This window comes from Leucoraja erinacea, chromosome 6 (genome assembly GCF_028641065.1).
Source record: "Leucoraja erinacea ecotype New England chromosome 6, Leri_hhj_1, whole genome shotgun sequence".
Lineage (NCBI taxonomy): Eukaryota > Metazoa > Chordata > Chondrichthyes > Rajiformes > Rajidae > Leucoraja > Leucoraja erinaceus.
Genome location: NC_073382.1, coordinates 44,104,147 through 44,126,805, shown reverse-complemented (window position 1 = coordinate 44,126,805; position 22,659 = coordinate 44,104,147). Strand labels below are relative to the sequence as shown.

The 22,659-nt window shown below is 43.4% G+C and overlaps 1 protein-coding gene across 3 annotated transcripts in view; it reads right to left on the bottom strand.

Annotated features, from left to right (window-relative positions):
• The window catches only part of LOC129698026 (stAR-related lipid transfer protein 13-like), a 314,800-nt gene that overhangs the window by 126,141 nt on the left and 166,000 nt on the right, over positions 1-22,659 (bottom strand). Inside the window, exon 1 of one of the 3 annotated variants that reach the window (XM_055636847.1) lies at positions 5,011-5,230. The exons of the other annotated variants lie outside the window; for them this stretch is intronic. Within the exon in view, the coding sequence (XP_055492822.1) occupies positions 5,011-5,131 (121 nt within the window). The 5' untranslated portion in view covers positions 5,132-5,230. Of the gene's footprint in view, positions 1-5,010; positions 5,231-22,659 lie in introns of those variants that run through there. 3 annotated transcript variants of the gene reach the window in all.

Sequence of the window (22,659 nt, the reverse complement as noted above, 5' to 3'; positions counted from 1 at the left end):
ATACGTGTACGAGAACACAAAATAAAGGAATGTTTTGCTCAAAGGCAATGGTTTTTGGACCTTTCTACAATGCAATTAAAATTGACTGATCCAAATATTCTTAATGCGCATATAAAGTAAGTACACAAACCAACCTGAAGCATCTCAATTCATCATCAAAGCACTCTATTTCTACCATCTTAAAACATAGAACATAGTACAGTACAGCACAGGAACAGGCCCTTTGGCCCACAATGTCATTTTCAAACATAATGCCAAGATAAATTCATCTCTGCCTGTACATGATCCATATCCCTGCATTCCCTGCATTCCTATATGTCTATCTAGAAGCCTCTTAAATGCCACTATCGTATCTGCCTCCACAACTACCCTGGCAGTGTGTTCCAGGTATTCACCACCATCAGCATAAAAAAGTTGCCCCACACATCTCTTTAAATTTTGCCCATTTCACCTAAATTAGTCTTTGATAATTCCACGTTGGGATAAAGGTTATGACTCTCTACCTTCTCTATGCCCCTCATAATTTTATATACTTTTATATACTTCTATCAGGTCTCCCCTCAGCTACTGACACTCCAGAGAAAGCAATCCAAGTTTGGCTAATTTCTCATTGTAGCTAATACCCCCTAATCCAGGCAGCATTCTGATAAACCTCTTTCTGCACCCTCTACAGGTCTCATATCCTTTCAGTAATGGGGCAACCAGAACTGTAAGCAATACTCCAAATGCAATCTAACCAAAGTTCTATAAAGGGCCTGTCCCACGGGCATGTGACCTGCATGCGGCAAGCGCGACCTAAAGGGCCGGTCCCACCAGCATGCGGCAAGCGCATGCGGCAAGTGCAACCTAACGTGGTCGCTTGAGCCACAAGCGCGACCAAACCAGAAGCGGGAGCCGCGCGGAGGTCAAGTGCATGACACGGCGTCGAGGTGGCTGATGGCTGGCAGGCCATTGCCGCGCGGAATTTTTAAACACGGTCAGTTTTTCGGAGCCCCGCGCGATGTCGGGACCAGCTCCGCACAACTCCATACGGCTCCGGCGATCGAAGTGGGACCGGCCCCTTGAGCCCGTACGGCTCAAGAGACCATGTTAGGTCGTGCTTGCCGCTTGCAGGCGCATGCTGGTACGACCGGCCCTTTAGGTCGCGCTTGCCGCATGCAGGTCGCATGCTCGTGGGACAGGCTCTTAAACCTGCATCATGACTTCCAGATTATTATACTCAATGCCACAACCAATGAAGGCAAGCATACCATATGCCTTCTTTACCACTTGATCTACTAGTATCAAAGGAACAGTTTCCATGCTGTATGACTCATGGATTCTCATCCATTCGTTCCACCGTTGTTTGCTCTGTCTTCTCTTCTCTAACCCTCAAATTATCCACATCTTTTCATCTTCCTGTTCTTCTTTTGCATGTTTTGGAACAAATCCATCAATTTGACCTGTCTCTCACCCAGATTTCTCTTGATGTGGCTCATTGCCTAGTATTGATCCTTGCATTATTTACTGCATTAATATTGGTACACAAGTACCAATTACTAGGCCTACAAGCACCAGTTTGATTGGTTGAAAAATGCAGCATAGAAACAGGCCCTACAATCCACCGAGTCCATGTTAACTATTGAACACCCGTTCACACTAGTTCTGTGTTAGCCCACTTCCTCATCCATTCCCTACACACCAGAGGCAAGTTGTAGAGGACAATCAATCTACAAACCCACATGTTTTTGGGAAGTGAGGGGAAAACCAGAACACTACGTGGTCGCAGGGAGAACGTGTAAACTCAACACACACAGCACCCAAGTTCAGGATCAATCCCGGGTCTCTGGTGCTGTGAGGCAGCAGCTCTACCTACTGCACCGCTGTTACTGCTTTACTTTAAGAGTTGGGAGAATTTTGTACATAACTGCTTTAAAGTGCAGCAGGGTTGCTTATACTAATGCTGGAATCACATTGGAGTCTGAAGAAGGATCTCAGCCCGAAATATCACCTATCCATGTTCTCCAGAGATGCTGCTTGACCTGCTGTGTTACTCCAGCACTTTGTGTCTTTTATTGGAGATATCATGTCCTTTTTACTCCCACCTTCAGGGCTGCTAGTTATCTCAAGGGTCAGATCACCCTGAACTCCATGGGTCAGGTGGTCTGTTGAGTAACTGGAGAAGAAAAGCTAATGCAGTCGGTTGTTTTTGCAAATGGAAGAGCAAGAGTAAAGGCGCTGGTAAAGTTGCCATCTCACCACCCCAGAGACCCGGATTCGATTCGAACATCAGCTACGGCTTGTATGGAGATTGCACGTTCTCCCTGTAACATCGTGAGTTCCTCCGGGTGCTCCAGTTTCCTCTCGCATCCAAAAGACGTGCAGGATTGTATGTTAATTGGCCTCTGTAAATTGCTCCTCGTGTATAGGGAGTGGATGAGAAAGTGGGATAATTTAGAACTAGTGTGAATGGGTGATCGATCGTCAGCGTGAAGTTGGTGGGACGTAGGGTCTGTTTCCATGCTTTATAGTCATACAGTACAGAAACAGGCCCTTCAGTCCAACTTGTCCATAGCGACCTAGCTGGGGGTCCCATTTGTCTGCGTTTGATCCATATCCCTCCAAACCTTTCCTATCCATGTACCTGTCCAAGTGTCTTTTATTTTAATTTATGTTATAGTACCTGCCTCAACTATGTCCTCTGGCAACTCATTCCATTTACCCACCACCCTATGAGTGTAAAGGATTGCCCCTCAGGTTCCGATTAAATCTTTCCCCTCTCACCTTAAACCTATGCCATCTGGGTCTTGCTTCCCCCACCCTGGGTAAAAGACTGTGCATTCAATCAATTAAAAAATGTCCTCTATAATCTATAAATAATTAAGCCAGATGAAAATAAAACACTAAATAAATAAACTGCCAGATGACTGTTTTTTAAAAAGCATGAAAATGTACCTAGAGAATCATGGTATATATATATATATATATATATATATACACACACATATGGTGTCAGTACTATACCATAAAGTACATTACCATACATACATACATACATACATACATACATACATACATACATACATACATACATACATCCATACATGCGTACATCCATACATTTATAGAGGACATACATATATATAATAGCATCCAATTCTCTAGGTACACATTCAGCATATTGGATGCTTTTATACGTATGTCCTCTATAAATATATGTATGTATGTATGTATGTATGGATGTATGTATGGTAAGGTACTTTATGGTATGGTACTGACATACATACATACATACCTACATACATTCATACATACATACACACACAAACACACACTGAAAGTCTTCACACTGCGACCACAGTGACTTTGAGGGACTAATCTCAAATTACTTTATATATATATATATACACACACGTACATACACACACATATATACAGTTATATAATGTATATACGTACAGATATTTGATGCATGTACATAATATGTATATTAAACACACATATACAGATATATGTTGTACTGTATATACATCTACAGATATGTGATGTATATATTCTATATACATACACACAGATATATAATGTACATAAATATATTGATATATAATGTGTATACGTACGCATATGCATTATACGCACATTATATACACACACGCACGTTATCTTGTGTGCACATTATATTGTATACACTTAAAAAAACAATTTGCAATTAGTCCCTCAAAGTCACTTTGTGGTCTGCCAGTGTGAAGACTTACAGTGTTATGAGACAGTGTTGGCAAGCAGACCACTAAGTACTGGAACCCTTGAAAAGACAATCTTTCTCTGGTTCACTTGACAGCTGGCTGTTAAAATCTGGGGATTTGCATTGGATGTCACCCGTGGCACAGAACAGTGGTGAATGGATAATGAAGTAAGCATCTGGTCTCCTCATACGAGCAGAGAGCTGAGGCAGGTCCAATGACACACACAAGCTGAGTCACAGCACATCCACCGACTTTGCCACTCGTTCTACGCTACGGAGCAAGTTCGGCATCGGAAAAGAAAACGGACACACTATATTTACATTGCGCCCGGCTGCTGTTTCAAGCGGCGAATGCTGCCTGACCCGCTGAGTTACTCCAGCAATGTGTGTCCTGCTGTGTATTAACCGGCATATGCAGTTCCTTGTTTCCACTTCGAATATTGATTCACAGCTGGGAGTAAAACAGTCTCAAACAGCCACGCCGTGCAAAATGCAAACCCCGCACTAGAACATACAGCAATACAGTACATAAACAGTACAGCACATACACAGCCTTCGGCCCACAGAATCTGTGCTGAACATGATGCCAAGGAATTGCAGATGCTGAGTTACATAAAAAGACACAAAGTGTCTTAACGCGGAGTTACTCCAGTATGTTGTGTATTAACCAGCATATGCAGTTATGGTGCCAAGGTAAACTATTCCAGGTCTGAAGATGGGTCCCGACCAGAAACATCGTCTATTCATGTTCTCCAGAGATGCTGCCTGACCCGCTGGGTTACTCCATCACTTTGTGTCTTTTTTTGTAAACCAGCGTCTGCATTTCCTTGTGTCTAAACTAATCTCTGCCTGCATGTGATCCATACCCCTCCATTCCCTGCCTAGTCGGTTAAAATGTCCGTTTTCCCCCCACACGCATTCCTGACATCTAAACTAGACACCTAAAATGTGGTTTTTGGGAAGAAGGGTGTCCTGAGGCAGCGTTTTGTTTGGGACATCACTCGCGGTGGACCCCAGTCAGTCCCTCGAGTGGATTCCCGGAACATTCCCAGTCAGACTTGCTGAGTAGATGGTAAAACTGCCCCCCTATCCAAAGCGGGATCTTTCTACATTAAGAGCGTAGAAACAAGGAACTGCAGATGCTGGTTTACACACACACTATAAAAGCCACAAGGTGCAGGAGTAACTCAGTGACCATGAAGTAAGTGCACTGTGCCGCGGGCCATTCATTACCCACTCTACCTTGGCCCAGGTGAAACGGGAGGAGTGGGTTTCAGGAAGAGACTGACCTGCGAGCCGGCGCTCCCTGACATTCTTCCACAACAAATCCCAAGCTTTGGCGGTGGAGTCCTTCAGATGTTCGCTGAAGGACCTCCTGAGCTGGTGTCTCGCCGATCTCCGATGGGCCATCCCTCCAGGGTTAACGCAGCTGCTACCGCTGCAGTCCCGGCAACTCCATGCAATTTCTTGCTCTCTCTCCTCCTCCAGTCACCAAACTTTGCAACTCATCGCCCCCCTCCTTCCCCCTTCCCCCCCACCCTCCTCCCCTCCTGTCTCACTGCCGCACGGCGCGAAGTCCGGCTGTCCGCTGCACGGTTACACAGCTGCCGGATGCAGCTCGCATGCTTAGACGCTGTCTGGTCGCTCGCTGCCTCTTGCAAAGCGAAGAGGAGGTCTGAGCTGCGAGGAGCACCTTCTCCCTCCTCCTTCCCTCCCCTCTCCACCCCCCCGGACTGCACCCCTTTCCTCCCAAGCAGATGTGCAGACTGCACCCACTGCATCGGCCGGCTTGTCCCATCAACGAACTCACTGCCTCTAGGCTCTGCCTCTGCCGACCAACTTCACTCCATCCCCGGCAACTCGCTTCCTTGCAATATTTTGTTTTAATCCGTTCAATAAAAGGCCAGCGTCACCGCGATTTACAGTATCGCAGTTTACTGACTTGACATTAAATCTAGCATCATACATTTCATATACGTCAATGCATCTGATGGGAGGCAAGGGGAGGAGTGATATTATTTCCAAATAACACAACATTCTCTAACTTTGAACACAGAACAGTACAGGAGCAGGCCCTTCGGCCCACAGTGTCTATGCCGAACGTGATGCCAAGAGTATAGAAGCAGGGAGCTGCAGAAGCTGGTTTACACAAAAGGACACAGAGTGCTGAAGTAACTCAGAGGGGAAGGCAGCATTTCGTCGGAGAATGGGAATGTCAAGACTAATTCTTATCTGCCTACACATTATCGACATATATGTACGGGTGTTAGGGGTTATGGGGAGAAGGCAAGAGAATGGGGCTGAGTGGGAAAGATGATTAGCCATGATTGAATGGTGGATTAAACCTAATGGGCCAAATGGCCCAATTCTGCTCTTATAACATTAAATTTTAAATGTATGTACAGTGGAGCTGATCTGATTGGATAGCATGCTAAACAACGTTTTTCACTGTACCTTGGTACATGTGACAATAATAAACAAACCTAACATCCCGTCTATTCCCATGTGAGTGTTATACGATGAGTTTATCTTTATCTGACAATAGGTTTGATTTTAAACACAGTTGTGGTGGAGACAAATACAACACTGACCTTTAAGAGTCTTTCAGATGGACACGTAGATAATGGAGGCATCACAAACAGGCAGAGGAGTGATAGTCATAAAGCACGGAACCAGGCCCTTCAGCCCAACTTATCCATGCCAACCAAGATGCCCCATCTACACTAATCCCATCTGGCTGTGTTTGGCCCCTTTCCCTGTAAATCTTTCCTATCGATGTACCCGTGTTGCCTGCTCCTTCTCTGTACTGTTCTGTATTCAAAGTAAGAGAAGGTTCAAATGCCTTTTAAATGTTGTTATAGTACCTGTGTCAATTACTTCCTCTGGCAGCTCATTCCATATACCCACCACGCTGTGTGTGAAAACAGGTTCCTATTAAATCTTTACCCTCTCATCTTAAACCTACTGTATGTCCTCTGGTTCCTGATTCCCCTTCTCTGGGTAAAAGACTTCATACTATTCACCCTATTATCACAATGATAGAAAGACTCTATCCCCTACTCCCAATTCCTCCGTCTACTCCAGGATGTTTTTCCATACCAGGGCATCGGAGCTGTTCTCATTCTTTAGGAAACGTGGGTTCCCCTCTTCCATTATAGATGAGGCTCTCACTAGGATCTCCTCGATATCCCGCTGCTCTGCTCTTGCACCCCTCCCCCCAGTCGTAACAAGGCCAGAGTCCCTCTTGTCCTCATCTTCCACCCCATACAGCCGCATATAGCATATAATCCTCCAACATTTTCGCCATCTCTAACAGGATCCCACTACTAGCCATCTCCACCCCTTTCTGCTTTCCGCAGAGACAGCTCCCATCGCAAATCCTTGGCCAACTCCTCCCTTCCCACCCAGGTACTTTCCCCTGCAACCGCAGGAGATGCAACACCTGTCACTTTAACTCCCCCCCTCGACTCCATCCAAGGACCCAAATTGTCTTTCCAGGTAAGGCAGAGGTTCACTTGCACCTCCTCCAACCTCATCAACTGTATCTGCTACTCCAGGTGTCAACTTCTCTATATCGGCAAGACCAAGTGCAGGCTCGGCAATCGTTTCGCTAAACACTACCACTCAGTCCGTCATAACTTACCTGATCTCCGGGTTGCTCAGCAATTCAACTCTGCCTCCCATTCCTAATGTGACCTTTCTGGCCTGGGCATCCTCCATTGTCAGAATGAGGCCCAGTGCAAATTGGAGGAACAGCACCTCATATTTCACTTGGGTAGTTTACACCCCAGCGGTATGAACATTGACTTCTCTAACTTCAAATAGCCCTTGCTTTCCCTCTCTATCCCCTCCCTCTTCCCAGTTCTCCCAACAGTCTTACTGTCTCCAACTGACATCAGTCTGAAGAAAGGTCTCAACGCGAAACGTCAACCATCCCTTCTCTCTAGAGACTCCAGCATTTTGTGTATACCGTATTATCATACATCTATTCCCCATAAGATTTTATACTCCTCTTTAAGATCACCCCTTGTCCTCCTGTGCACCAAGGAATAAAGTCCTAGCCTGCCCAACCTCTCCCTGTATCTCAAGCTCTAAAGTCCTGGCAACATCCCAGTAAATCATCTCTGCACACTCTTCATTTTAAGGAGATTAGTTCAATTTGGCATCATGTGCAGCACAGAAATTGTGGGCCAAAGGGATTGTTACTGTGGTGCGCTGTTCTACGGCTGAGCCTGAAGAAGAGTCCCAACCTGAAACATTGTCTATCCATTCCCTTCGCAGATGTAGAGGGCATAGGTTTAAGGTGAGCTGGGCAAAGTTTAAAGTTATTTACACAGATGTTGGTGAGTGTGTGGAACCTGCTGCCGATTGGTGGCGGTGGACGTAGATATGAGAGTAGTATTTAAGAGGCTTTTAGATAGACACCTGGATACGCAGGGAATAGATGGAAATAAATCACATGCAGGCAGAGGATAATAGTTTAACTTGACATGGACACTGTGGTCCAAAGGGCCTTTTCCTGTGCTGTACTGTTGTTCTACGTTCAATGTTCAATAGTGCAGCAGAAAAATATTCTGGAATAATTTCAAAATGATATGGAGCCTCATTTGAATATTATTTGACCACTATATATATCTTTTTGTCTGGTATTGTTGATCATTTTGCAACATTTTTCTACTAATGTGATTAGCAAATCAATTATCCTATAGGACATATCACTTTATTTTTTTTAATTAAAAGTGATTCCTTGGGAATAAAATGGAACATTTTAAATTTTACAACATGATTGAATTACTGTTTTGTTTATTTGGAAACGGTTGCCCTGACTTTGCCAAGAGTTGTGTTATTATTTCCAAAGGAGGTACACATACCACTACCACAAAAGCAAAACCCAGCTGATGAAATAAAAATAGAAGACGATGGAAATACTCATTAAGCAAGTGGCACAAGTGCAAAAATACATTCATCTCAAACGTGCTGAAAAAGTGAATGTTGCAAGACTATGACCTCTGACTCTGTGATGTCATAGGTCGTTGACCGGAAATGTCCACTGCCTTGCCCCACTAAGTATTTACAGCGTTTACTGATCTTATTCAGAGAGTAGATACCACTGTTTTAATGCACAAGCCCACTTACAATGTACGTTAACTTTTTCCCCCCCGGTGGAGATGCCAAGGACTGGAGAGCATAGTTTTAAGGCGAGAGGGGCAGATTTTAAGGAAGATGTGCTTGGCATGTTTATTACTGATTGGTGGGTGTTTGGAACGCACTGCTGGAGGTGGTAGTGGAGGCCTAGTTAAGTTTAGTTTAGAGATATAGCATGGAAACTGGCCCTTCGGCCCACCAACTCCATGCGACCATCGATCTCCCATTCACACTTGTTCTATATTATCTCACTATCTCATTCACTCCCTACATATGCAATTTACAAAGGCCAATTCATCTATAAACCAGCACGTCTTTTGGGATGTGGGAGGAAACTGGAGCACCCGAAGAAAACCCACGCGGTCACAGGGAAAATATGTGAACTCCACACAGGCAGCACCTAAGGTCGCGATTGAACCCGGTTAACCGACTGCATCACTTTGCCGCTCCTATGAATCAATTATCCGTCAGTGTGTACGTGCTCAAATCAGTATCAGCGCTAACCTGTTACTTCAGTTTAGTTTAGTTTATTTTATTGTCACATGTACAGTGAAAAGCTTTTTTGTCGTGTGCTAACCGGTCAGTTAAAAGACTATATATAATTACAATCAATCTGTCCACAGTGTACAGACACAGGATAAAGGATTTAGTGCAAGATAAAAGTCCATTAAAGTCTGGTGACAGATAGCCCAAGGATCTCCAATGAGGTAGATGGTAGGTTCTCCAGTTGGTGATAGGATGGTTTGGTTATCTGATAACGGCTGGGAAGAAACTGTCCCTGAATCTGGAGATATTCGCTTTCACACTTCTCTACCTCTTGCCTGAGAGGAGAGAAGAGGGATTGTCCGGGGAGAGACCCATCCTTGACTATACTGGTGTCCATGGCGAGGTAACGAGGTGTATATCGAGTCAATGGAGGAGAGGTTGGTTTGCCTGATGGTCTGGGCTACGTCCACTGTTATGCAATTATTATATTTTCCCTGAAAGATTTTGGATTTGAAAGTGTTGTGCAACTTCCGTGTGATTCTGGGTGAATTATTTTTGTTAGTCTGCTGGGATTGAATCTTTGCCAGCATTGCCAGCAGCTGCTTATCACAGCAGCAGAGTGCAACAAGTGCAAATTCATTCATTCCACCTTGGGACTGTTTACCTTTCTCATCGTAATCATTTTTATTTGGCATTTTCTTTACATTGCAATGTAATTAGACTGAAATGTCCATTGTAATGTCATGGGACTGCTCAAGGCATACTAAACCAGAGGGCAACGTGTAACTGGGACTTAGGGTTGTAGGAAAGGGACAGGGAGAGAAACATTGAAACAAGGAACTGCAGATGCTGGTTTACAAAAAAAAAAGATACTAAGTACTGGAGTAACTTAGCAGGTCAGGCAGCAACTCTGAAGAAAGTGGATAGGTGAGATTTTGTGCAGGAACCCTTCATCAGACTGATTGTAGGAACCAGAGAAAGCTGGGAGAGAGGAAGGGTAGAACAAAGCCTGGCAGGTAATAGATCTTTTTTGGAGGGAAATACATGTTGTAGGAACTCAGTTCACAGTGTGTAGATATTGATTAAGAAATCACTATTAATTCAAACAGCAGTAATGTTACAAAAAAAGGCATTTGCAAAACGTTATTACATCCACACCAAAAATAGTCACTATTGTGCAGTCTCGCCTCAAAAAATCTTTAAGATAAACAGAAATGGGGCATTGTACTTGCAAGAGTCAGGAAAGCATATCATGGACTTTGGTTAGGCCGCATTTGGAATATTGTGTGCAGTTCTGGTCAGCACAGTTCTGTCCAGTACAGGGAGGATGTGGAGGCTTTGGAGAAGGTACAGAGGTTTACCAGAATGCTGCCTGAATTAGAGAGTATTAGCTACAGGGAGAGGTTGGACAGACTTGGATTGTTTTCTCTGAAACGGCAGAGGTTGAGGGGGGAACCTGGTAGAAGTATATAAAATTATGAGGAGCATAGATAGGGTAGACAATCCGACCCTTTTCCCAGGGTGGAAATGTCAACAAGGAGAGGACATAGCATTAACGTGAGAGGAACAGTTTAAGAGTGATGTGTGGGGCAGGCCTTTTACACAGAGGGTGGTGGGTGCCTGGAACACACTGCCAGAGGTAATATTGGTGACAGATACATTTAAGATACTTTTAAATAGTCAAATGCATATGCAGGGAATAGAGCGATATGGATCACATGGAGGCAGAAGAGATTAGTTTAATTTAGTATCATTTCGGTACAAACATTGTGGGACAGAGGGACTTTTCTTATGCTGTACAATGTTCTGTACTGTTCTATGAAAAGCAGGTCAGCCTTGATTGAATGGCAGAGTAGACTTGATGGGCCAAATGGCCTACTTCCGCTCCTATAACTTATGAACTCATAAATGATAAAAATGCTTGTTTAATATGAGAATTCACAAAAATAAGAGCAGGTCGGCAAATATACGCCTCCAGTCTTTTCTGGTGTTCAAAGATCATGGATGATTCTGGACATTACTGCAGTTGCATAATACCATTGCCCTTAATACTCCTACTGCAACAAAATGGTATCAATCTCCATCATAAATGTATTTTAATGACTGAACATTCACCACCAAATGGGTTGCAGAATTCCAAAGAATAAAATTGTTTCTCTTTAAGTAGAAACCCCCTTAACTTGAGATTCTGCCTTCCAATTTTAGACTCTCCAGCTAAGAGCTTGTTGCCTACTACTTGTTGAGGCGTCTCAAAGTCTCATATGTTTTCATTCAATCACCTCTCTTTCTTCTAAACTGCAATGAGTGTAGACACATCCTACTAAAACCACAACTAGGAACTGCTTGGGTTGCATTAGGGACTTTGAGGTTTGTTTTGCTTTGCATTGGATTTTTATTATTTATTGAATTTTTCTTTGTCTGTTTATTATGTTACCCATTGAGTGCTGTGTTTACAAACCTGTTGTGCTGCTGCTGCAAGTAAGAATATTATTTGTTCCGTTCTGGTACAAATTATAATAAAACACTCTTGACTCTTGATCAATCGCTCCTCACTGAACTCTTTTATCACCAAAATAATTCTCGTTCACTTGACTTGGAGTGTTTTTAATGCACCAAAGCTACACATTGTCCTCCAGGCGTGGTTTTGTCAAATCCCTGTGCTAATGCAACAATTGAACTCCATGATCTTTGCAACAAAAGCCAGCATACACCACTTGTTTTATTAAGTACTTGCTGCACCTGCAAATTAACTCTTTGTGTTTCATGAGCAGCTCTGGCTAATGAAATGAGGTACTTTTTCAATATTTAAAATATATTATTTTTTGTTGTTCTTCGGATCCACGTAAATCATCTCACATTCCTTCTCGCAGCAGCTTAGTATCATTAAAAAATATGCAGCCATTCCTTTCTTCTCCCTGCTCCCGTCCGCCAGAGGGTATAGAAGCTTGAAAGCGCAAAATCAGGATCAGGAACAGGTTCTTTCATAACGGTCCTTTCATAAGCTAAAGTACTGTCCGATTCACTTCAACCCCATTGCGGACATGGGACTTTGTCTCTGGAACTGGTGCGCTACAATGCAGGGAACTGCCCCTTTGCTATACCTATTGTACTTGAGTTAGGCTTGATTGCATTTATGTATAGTATTATCTGATTTGATTTGATAGCATGCAAAACAAAGCTTTTCACCGTAGCTTGGTTCACATGACAATAATAAACCTAAACCTAAACTAAGAAGGTGTAAGGGACCTAGAGCTAACACTTCATCTGAAAGAGAGCATATCCATTGAAGTGACAATAATAATCCTAAACCTAAGCCTTTTTTGGGACATTTGTTTTGTAGAATTGTCTTGTAGAATTTATATGTAATTTATGTTGTCTAAGCCTATGTGCTCCTGAGTCTACAGCAAGCAAGATTAGCATTGTACTTGCACCTCACTGCACTTGTGCATAAGACAATAAACTTGATTACAACTATGGTGGAAATTTTATTCAGCCAGATGCAAGGTGCTTGACCTCACAATAAGCAGGTGGCAATAATGTCTATAATACTTTAAAAACAAGCCTATGTGCTCATGAGTCTACAGCATATATGGTGGAATTTTTATTCAGCCAGATGCAAGGTGCTTGACCTCACAATAAGCAGGTGACCTATAATACTTTAAAAACATATATAGAATGGGTGTATTTTCCAATTTTTTAGATTATTGTAGTGGGGGGGGGGAGAGAAAGCTGGAAGAGATCAGGGTGGAACACAGGCTGTAAAGTGATAGGTGGATACAGATAAGGGGTGGGTTTTGATGGCAGATGGTTGGACAAAGGCCAGAGATGAAGAAACAAAAGGTGTGAGATTAGGGCAGTTTACAACCCAATGGTATAAAATTTGGCTTCTCTAACTTCATCTCATCTCTCTTCGTCCCTCTCCACCCTAGTCACCATACTAGTTTGACTGTCGTCCCGTTGACTTCCTCTGTCTGTGTAACTCGTTATCACCTATCCCACAGCCAACAGTGAACCATTGTGGGCTCCACATTTTCTTGATTATCATTGCTTTTTGCATAACTTCCATTCATTTGTTCTAAGGACCGTCTATATCTCTAATTCCCTTTTCTCCTGACTCTCAGTCTGAAGAAGGGTCTAAAAGACACTTGGACAGGTGCATGGGTAGGAAAAGTTTAGAGTGACATGGGCCAAACACAGGTAAATGGGAGTCACTTAGATGGGGCACCTTGGTTGGCATGGACAAGTTGGGCCTAAGGGCTTGTTTTGATGATGTATGAGGCTATGAGTATGATAAGGACGAGGAAAAAAGAAACTTTGTGGATTTGACTGTATTCTTCTTGGTGGCCCAGAGTTCAGAGATCAAGGTTACAGATTTCAACAGTACTCATTAGGGACAAAGACTGGAGAAGCAGGATTTTGTGGTTTCCCGCTGACATCTGCTCGAAAAGCTTCATAGAGAATTCTTTCTGCCCTGTGTCACTATATCCACATTGAGAAAGGTCAGAAGTCAAACCAAATCCTTGTCATGGGATTACAGCCGTATTGGGATCACCCATACACTGGATGTAAAACAATCTAACAACTAATCAAATATTATTTTTAACATAGCTATTCAGTAATAGCTGTTCTTAAACTTTGTGATCATCTACTAGTATTATCCACACAGTTTAAATGTTATTAGGGTAGATACCGTAGCAAAGCCTTTAAACGTTTCCCCTCTCATCTCAAAGCGATGCCCTCATTAAATAAGCACAAGGTACTGTAAATAAATCAATTATTCTCCACAAACAACACACTATAAGAAAACTGTCGAGTTTGAAAACATTTGAAAGTGTGCACCACCAGACTCAGGAACAGTTCCTTCCCTTCCATTATCAGGCTTCTGAACAGTCCTCCATAAGCTAGAGTACGGTCCGATTCACCACTGATGCACTATAATGCTAAGAGCAATATTCTGCACTCTGTATCTTCCCTTTTGCTCTACTTGTTGTATGTGAGGTTGACATGATTGTATTTATGTAAAGTATGATCTGATGTGTTTGGATAGCATACAAAACAAAACTCTTTTACTGTACCTCAGTACACATGACAATAATAAACCTGAGTCTGAAGAAGGGTTTCGACCCGAAACGTTGCCTATTTCCTTCGCTCCATAGATGCTGCCTCACCCGCTGAGTTTCACCAGCATTTTTGTCTACCCTAATAATAAACCTGAACCTTGTCGGACTGGTTGATGCTGAAATTAGGTTATGACAGTTCCTGGTATCTCTGGTGTCCTGACATTCCTTCGATTATTCCCTTCCTGTAAATCTTTAACAGCCCTTGTTTCCTGGCAACCCCCACGGCTCCCAAAGGGACTAAACAGATCCTTGCTCTTCTTAATTAGTTTGACCTGATTATATCTTAAACCAGTTTAATTTCCATATGACTGGAAAAATTATCAAATCTTTTAATTTATTTTTCCATCCAATTATACTTCTTTATCTCAGCGGATAGATGGTGTGTGTAGAGTCCAACACGGCAACCGTTCACCAATGTGACTTTATGATTAGAAAGTTGAATATGTGATTTTAACAACCTTGACCTTCAACGGAAATGCACTGGTTCAAACTTCAGCCTGAATCGTTGGAGGTATTTTTGTTATGAGATGGGCAAGTCGATGCTTCATGTCCACCTTGAGGTTTTTGACCAGAGTTATACAGCTTGGAAACAGGCCCTTCGGCCCAACTCATCCATGTCAACTACGATTCCCCATCTAAGCTAGTCTCATTCGCTCATTTTCCTGTCAGCTTTTCCTATCCATGTACTTGTCTAAGTGTCTTTTAATGCTGTTATAGTACCTGCCTCAACTACCTCCTCTGGTAGCTCGTTACATATACCCACCAGCTTTTGAGTGAAAATGTTGCCTCTTAGGTTCCTATAAAATCTTTCACCTCGCATCTTAAACCTGTGTCATCAAGTTCTTGATTCCCCAACTTGGGCAAAAATTCTGTGCATTTACCCTATCAATTCCCTTCATGATTTTATACACCTCTATTAGATCATTCCTCAGCATCCTGCACTCCAAGGAATAAAGTCCTAGCTGCCCAACCTCTCCCAATAGTTCAGCCCCTCAGGTCCTGGCAACATCCTCATACATCTTCTCTGCACTCTTTCCAGCTAAATTACATCCTACCCATAGTAAGTTGACCAAAACTGAACATAGTACTCCAAATGCGGCCTTTTAATCCTGGTTGGGCAGCACGGTGGTGCAGCGGTAGAGGTGCTGTCTTGCAGCGCCGGAGACCCGGGTTTGATCCCAAATACGGGTGCTATCTGTATGGAGTTTGTACGTTCTCCCCGTGACCGAGATCTTTGGTTTCTCCCACGCTCCAAAGACATACAGGTTTGTAGGTTAATTGGCTTGGTACAAGTGTAAATTAGTCCTAGTGTGTGTGTAGGATAGTATTAGTGTGCAGACCCGGTGGACGGAAGGGCCTGTTTCTACCCTATATCTCTAAAACTAAAACTAGTTGTGCAGTGTAACATTGAGGGTGTACTGCATTGTCAGAGTTAATTTCTAGAGTTTGTGTTAAAACAACTCTCTTCCAACATTAGTATTTATGGGACATTTGAAAACAACATTCATTACCCTCTACCATTCTGAAGTCCAATTCATCAATGCTCTTTTCTATTTCCGCACCCTTTAGAGATTCATTTTTGCAAACATACATTATTGTGTTTAACATTGTGAGGAAGATTAACTGTCTAAAGTCAAAGCTGGGTCCCTGATCTATGGATACAACAGAGAGGAATGGATTTTACCTATTCAGTCATATCTTTAAAATGGTTCAGAAATGTATTTGCCCGGTCAAGAAATCTCTGAAAATACAGATATTGTAGAGTATAGAACATAGAATAGTACAGCATAGGAACAGGCCCTTCGACTCACATATCTGTGCTGAACAGGATGTTAAGACCAACTCTGCCTGCACATAATCCTTATCCCTCCATTCCCTGCCTATCTAATAATCTCTTAATTGTATCTGTCTTCACACTACCCCTGGCAGTGTGTTCCATGCACCCACCACCCTCTGTGCAATAAGCTAGCACCACACATCTCCTTTAAACTTGGCCCCTCTTGACTTAAAGCTATGCCCTCTAGTAATTACTAACAAGGAACTGCAAGGGTTCTGACCCAAAAACCTATCCATGTTCTCCAGAGATGCTTTCTGACCCGCTGAGATGCTCCAGCACTATAAGTCTTTTTTCTAGTAACTGGCATTTCCATCCTGGGAGAAAGGTTCTGACTGCCTATCCTATCAATGCCTCTCAGAATTTTGTATACTTCCATCAGGTCTCCCCACAACCTTCAGCATTCCATGGTTTATAGTGAATTAATTTCAATTATATATAGGGTGGTACAGTGGCGCAGTGGTAGAGTTGCTGTCTTATCGTGACAGTGACCCAAGTTGGATCCTGACTACAGTTGATGGCTGTACGAATTTGTACATTCTCCCTCCTGGGCCTTCTCCGGGTGCCCCGGTTTCCTCCCACACTTCAAAGATGGTCAGGGTTGTAGGTTTATTGGCTTATGTAAATTGTAAATTGTCCCTGGTGTATGGGATAATCGCTGGTCAGCAGTGATTCGGTGGGCCAAAGGGCCTATTAACACTCTGCGTCTCTAAAGTAAAGTCTAAAGTCTAAAAGGTAGATCGTCATGTAATCAGAATAAGATAAACATCAGAATACGGTCTCCATTCATTGACTAGTTGAAGGGGCAGACTGGCTCGGCACGTGAACCTGACTAAAATTCGAATTAAGGATTAGGTGAAAAGTTATACTTTATAATTTACGAACTTATCTCCAAAGTTGCATTTTTAGTAAATTATTCCATTCTTCTTTATTATACTTCTTTCTTTTTTTATTTCTCTTTCTTATTTTCTATCTATATAAAAAAAATACTAGAAGCAGAGTTAATATCAATTGATAATATTAGTAATGTGGGAATGATATACATGAAATGTTTTTTAATATGATATGTATCTGCCTCTAATAAAAAGATGATTTAAAAAAAAAAGAATAAGATAATTAAGGTAATCCTAAACACAAGGCTCAGACATGACTTAAACACTGATCACAGAGCTGTTGGAGTGACACAAAAGAATGTGACTTGGTTCCATTTTCACACAACAGTGTTTGTCTGTCGTGGTATTTAATTTGTGATGATTGTCCACCACAGGGACAGAAAATTGTTTAGATTCCATCTCTGACCACCCATCTCATCCCCATTGTACTCTGTGTGGTCTACAGCTCTATCCTGCTTGGCATTTTAATGGTAATTATCTGCCCTATATCTAATAAAACAATGTGTTTTAGGTCTTACTTGTGCTTAGAGCTAATGCAACATGGACTTTCCTCCCATCCCCCCGCCCTTGGGCTCCTCCTCCTCCCCTTTTTTCCTTCCTTCTCCCCTCCCACCCCCCATCAGTCTGAGGAAGGGTTTCGGCCCAAAACATCGCCTATTTTCTTCGCTCCATAGATGCTGCTGCACCCGCTGAGTTTCTCCAGCAATTTTGTGTACCTTTGGACTTAACACATTTTGCTTCAAGGAAGTGAACTGTGATGTTAAAATATCCCAATAGTATTGATTATGTTAATGGCTCACTATTTAAACCTTCTCTCAAGAGGTACACAACTTGGACTTTTATTATTTTTGTTTAAATACTGTTAAAAAAAACTTTTCACTGTACCTAGGTACACATAATAATAAACTAAACTAAACTAAATATTAAAAGACTTCAAAGTTATAGAACATCCAGAATATAATGTGATTTTATTTTAGATTTTTAAAATATTGCTGCTGGCATAGTTAACAATCAAAGGTGGCTGCTTGATTGGAAGATACAGCATGGAAACAGGTCCTCTGACCCAGGGGAGGCCAGAGGGGACACGCCCCCCCATGTTTTGAGAGGTGGGGGACAAGTTTTTGTAATCCGGATTTTAAAACCCGGTGAAATCTCTGCTTTCCGCGAGACAGTGGGGTGGGACTGACGATCGAGGGCGCCGATTGGACGAGAGAGACGTCGGTCAGCAGGCAATGGGATGTAGTTAACCCGGTGAGACAGGCAGAGCTGCATTTAGCGCTGGATTGAGCCTCCGAAGCCTCGCGCACGTGTGTGTGTGAGTGTGCGCATGCGCGCGTGGCCGCCAAAAAATTGTGTCCCCGGTCCCCTCCATGTTTTGATAGCGAGTTCCGCTCTTGCTTTGACCCACCAACTCCATGGTAACCATTCACACTAATACTATGTTATCCCACTTTCTCATCCATTCCCTACACGTTAGGGTCAATTTACAGAGGCCAATTTACTTACAAACGCACGTGTTTTGGGGACGTGGGAGAAAACCGGAGCACCTGGTGGAAACCCACGTGGTCCACATTGTGAACGTGCAAACTCCAAACAGATAGTGGCCGAGGTTGGGATGAAACCCGTCTGGTGCTGTGAGGCAGTAACTCTACCGCTGCTCCGCTGTGCTGCCCAAATGCATTTTATGAAATATCTGAAAATGTGATGAGCAGTATAGAGATATAAGAGTTAATACCTGTCAAATCCAATAAAGTTTTATAAGTAGAGCGTATGTTTATGTTCGTGATCATGGGATACATGAAGTGAGTAAAGCATAACATGCCACATTTCCAAGTAACATATAAAACTGTTGCTCTTGCAATGAAATCAATGCAGGTCCAGCAATAAATACTGTAACTGCATGTTTGGATACGCTGCCTGCTTATCTGACAAGGTCATTTCTATTTAACCATGCTTCAGAATTCTCTTGATTCTTGATATTTGGTGTAATTTTGGGAAAGGGAATCAAACTCCACACAGTGCACACCCACAGAGACAGCACTGGAGGTCAGTTTCAAACCCGGGTTTCTGGCTCTGAGAGGCAGCAGTTCTACCAGCGTGAAATGAACTTTTTTGAAATGAACTTTAATGGTGATTAAAATGCACTTCAAGAAGAATATGCATTAGAAACAAATTGACACTGCAATAACCCAGAATAATTTCCATTTCACATTTTGAGTCCTACATCCAATACCGTGGGATTTTATTTCTAATTATAATTATTTAATTATTTCTCTTCCATAAACTCTAAAAGGACATTCATTATTTGTCTCTGAAATCTGATTGTACCTAGGGAGGACATCTGTTGAGCTAATCAGAATATAAAATGTTCTACATTTATGAGTATAATGACTGCTGCCTCATAGTGCCAGAGACCCAGGTTCGATTCTGAACTCGGGTGCTGTTAGTGTTGAGTTTGCATGTTCTTCCTGCGATCGCGGGGATTTCCTCTGGGTGCTCCGGTTTCCTCCCACATCCCAAAAACAAGTGTTCATGTAGGTTAATTGACCCTGGTATGTTGGTGAGCGGTAGAATATGATGAAACCCCCCCCACAAAATACTGGAGTAACTCAGCAAGTCAAGTAGCATCTTTGGAAGACATGGATCAGTAACTTGTCTGACTCTTCGTCAAACTCAGAGGTAAGCCAGCACTGCACAGGAACAGGCCTTTCGGCCACAATGTCCATACTAAACATGATGTCAAGACAATATTGTCTGAACAAAGGTCCCAACTTGAAATGTCACCTATCCATGTCTTGCAGAGATGCTGCCTGACCGATCTGAGTTCATCAAAAATGCTGGAGAAATTCAGCAGGTGAGGCAGCATCTATGGAGCGAAGGAATAGGTGACGCTTCAGGTCATGACCCTTCTTCAAACTGATGTGGGGGGGGGGGGGGGGGGGGGGGGGAAGAAGAAAGGAAGATGCGGAGACAGTAGACTGTGGGAGAGCTGGGAAGGGGAGAGGAAGGAGGGAGAAAGCAGGGACTACTGAAATTAGAGGTCAATATTCATACCGCTGGGGTGTAGACTACCCAAGCAAAATATGAGGTGCTGCTCCTCCAATTTGCGGTGGGACTCACTCTGGCCATAGAGGAGGCCCAGGCCAAAAAGGTCTGATTCAGAATGAGAGGGGATGTTGAGGTGCTGAGCCACCAAGAGATCAGGTTGGTTAATGCTAACTGAGCGGAGGTGTAGGGCGAAGAGATCGCCAAGCCTTCGCTTGGTATCACCGACGTAGAGCAGTTGACACCTAGAACAACGGATGCAATAGATGAGGTTGGAGGAGGTGCAGGTGAACCTCTGCCTCACCTGGAAAGACGGCTTGGGTTCTTGGATGGAGTCGAGGGGGGAGGTAAAGTGACAAGTGCAGCATTTCCTGCAGCTGCAAGGGAAAAAGGGGTGGTTTGGTTGGGAAGGGACGAGTTGACCAGGGAGTTATGGAGGGAGCGGTCTCTGCGGAAAGCCGAAAGGGGAGGAGGTGGGAAGATGTGGCCAGTGGTGGGATCCCGTTGGAGGTGGCGAAAATGTCGGAGGATTATCTGTTGTATGTGACGGCTGATAGGGTGGAAGGTGAGGACAAGGGGGACTCTCTCCTTGTTACGAGTGGGGGGATGGGGAGTGAGAGTGAACCTACGGGATATAGAGGACACCCTGGTGAGAACCTCATCTATAGTCGGAAGGGAACCTCCATTCCCTAAAGAATGAGGACATCTCTGATGTCCTGGTTTGGAACACCTCATCCTGTGTGTAGATGCCGCGCAGACGGAGGAATTGGGAGTAGGAGATAGTACTTACAGGAAGCAGGGTGGGAAGAAGTGTAGTCCAGGTAGCCATGGGTGTCAGTGGGTTTGTAGTAGATGTCGGTCAGTAGTCCGTTACCTGCGATGGTGATAGTGAGGTCTAGAAACGGTAGGGAGATGTCGGAAATGGTTCTGGTGAATTTGAGTGCCGGATGGAAGTTGGTGGTGAAATGGATGAAGTCAGTGAGTTCTGCATGGGTGCAGGAGGTAGCACCAATGCAATCGTCAATGTAGCGGAGGTAGAGTTCAGGGATAGGGCCCTGGTACGCCTCGAACAAGGATTGTTTGATGTACCCTACGAAGAGGCAGGCATAGCTGGGGCCCATGCGCATGCCCATAGCTATACCATTGTTCTAGGTGTTAGCTGCTCTACATCGGTGAGACCAAGCGCAGGCTTGGCAATCACGTCGCCCAAAACCTCCGCTCAGTTCACATTAACCAACCTGATCTCCCGGTGGCTCAGCACTTCAACTCCCCCTCACATTCCGAATCTGTTTTGGGCCTCCTCCATGGCCAGAGCGAGTCCCACCGCAAATTGGAGGAACAACACCTTATATTTCGCTTGGGTAGTTTACACCCCAGCGGTATGAACATTGACCTCCAATTTCAGGTCGTCCTTGCTTTCTCCCACCTTCCCCTCCCCTTCCCAGCTCTCCCACAGCCTACTGTCTATGCCTCTTCCTTTCTTTTTCCCGCCTCCACCCCACCCCCACATCAGTCTGAAGAAGGGTCTCGACCCGAAATGTCACCTATTCCTTCGCTCCATAGATGCTGCTTCACCCGCTGAGTTCCTCCAGCATTTTTGTCTACTTTCGATTTTTCTAGCATTTGCAGTTCTTTCTTAAACATCTGAGTTAATCCAGCACTTTGTGTCAATGAAAATATGGGGTGAATTAAACAAAATAGGATCAATACAGGATTACTGTAAAAGGATGATGTATGGTCAGCATGGACTCAGTGGACTGAAATGCCTAATGCTGTCTCTCTATTTTCATCTCCCTCCCTCTCTCTCTCTTTTTCTTTCTCTCTCTCTCCTTCTCAAAGAAGTATTGCTTTTGCCAATTTATATACACATAGAATTTGACAGGTTGAAATTAAGAACATGCCAGGCTTGTGTATGTGGCTTTCTAGCAGAGTCTGAGGCTGCTTTCCAAATGATAAATTAGTACAAATATTTGGCTGCTTCTACTATAACTATGCTTGTGAGTGCAGAATGGAATATTATATACGATGATTTGTTCGAGGGCAGAGTCACAGAAATCTTTTGAGTTCCAGTGTTCTCTAAACAACAGCTATTAAAAATCCATTCTGGCCAATTAAGCTTAAGTTGGTTTACTCATTATCTCTTATTTTTAAACAGTTGCAAAATAATCATACCCAAATTGATAAATATTTTGGAGACACAAGGAATTGCAGAAGCTGGAATCTTGTGCAAAACACTTAGCACTGCAGGAACTCAGCAGCTAAGGCTTATTCTTCTTCTTGCGTATGGCGTGCACAGCCTAAAATTGTAAGACAACTTGTTCTGTTTGATCTTCTGTTTGTGCAAGTCAGGTTGATTGCATTCGTCGAAACATGGTTGACCGCGTGAACGTTGCAATCTCCCACCCCAGCAGGCCA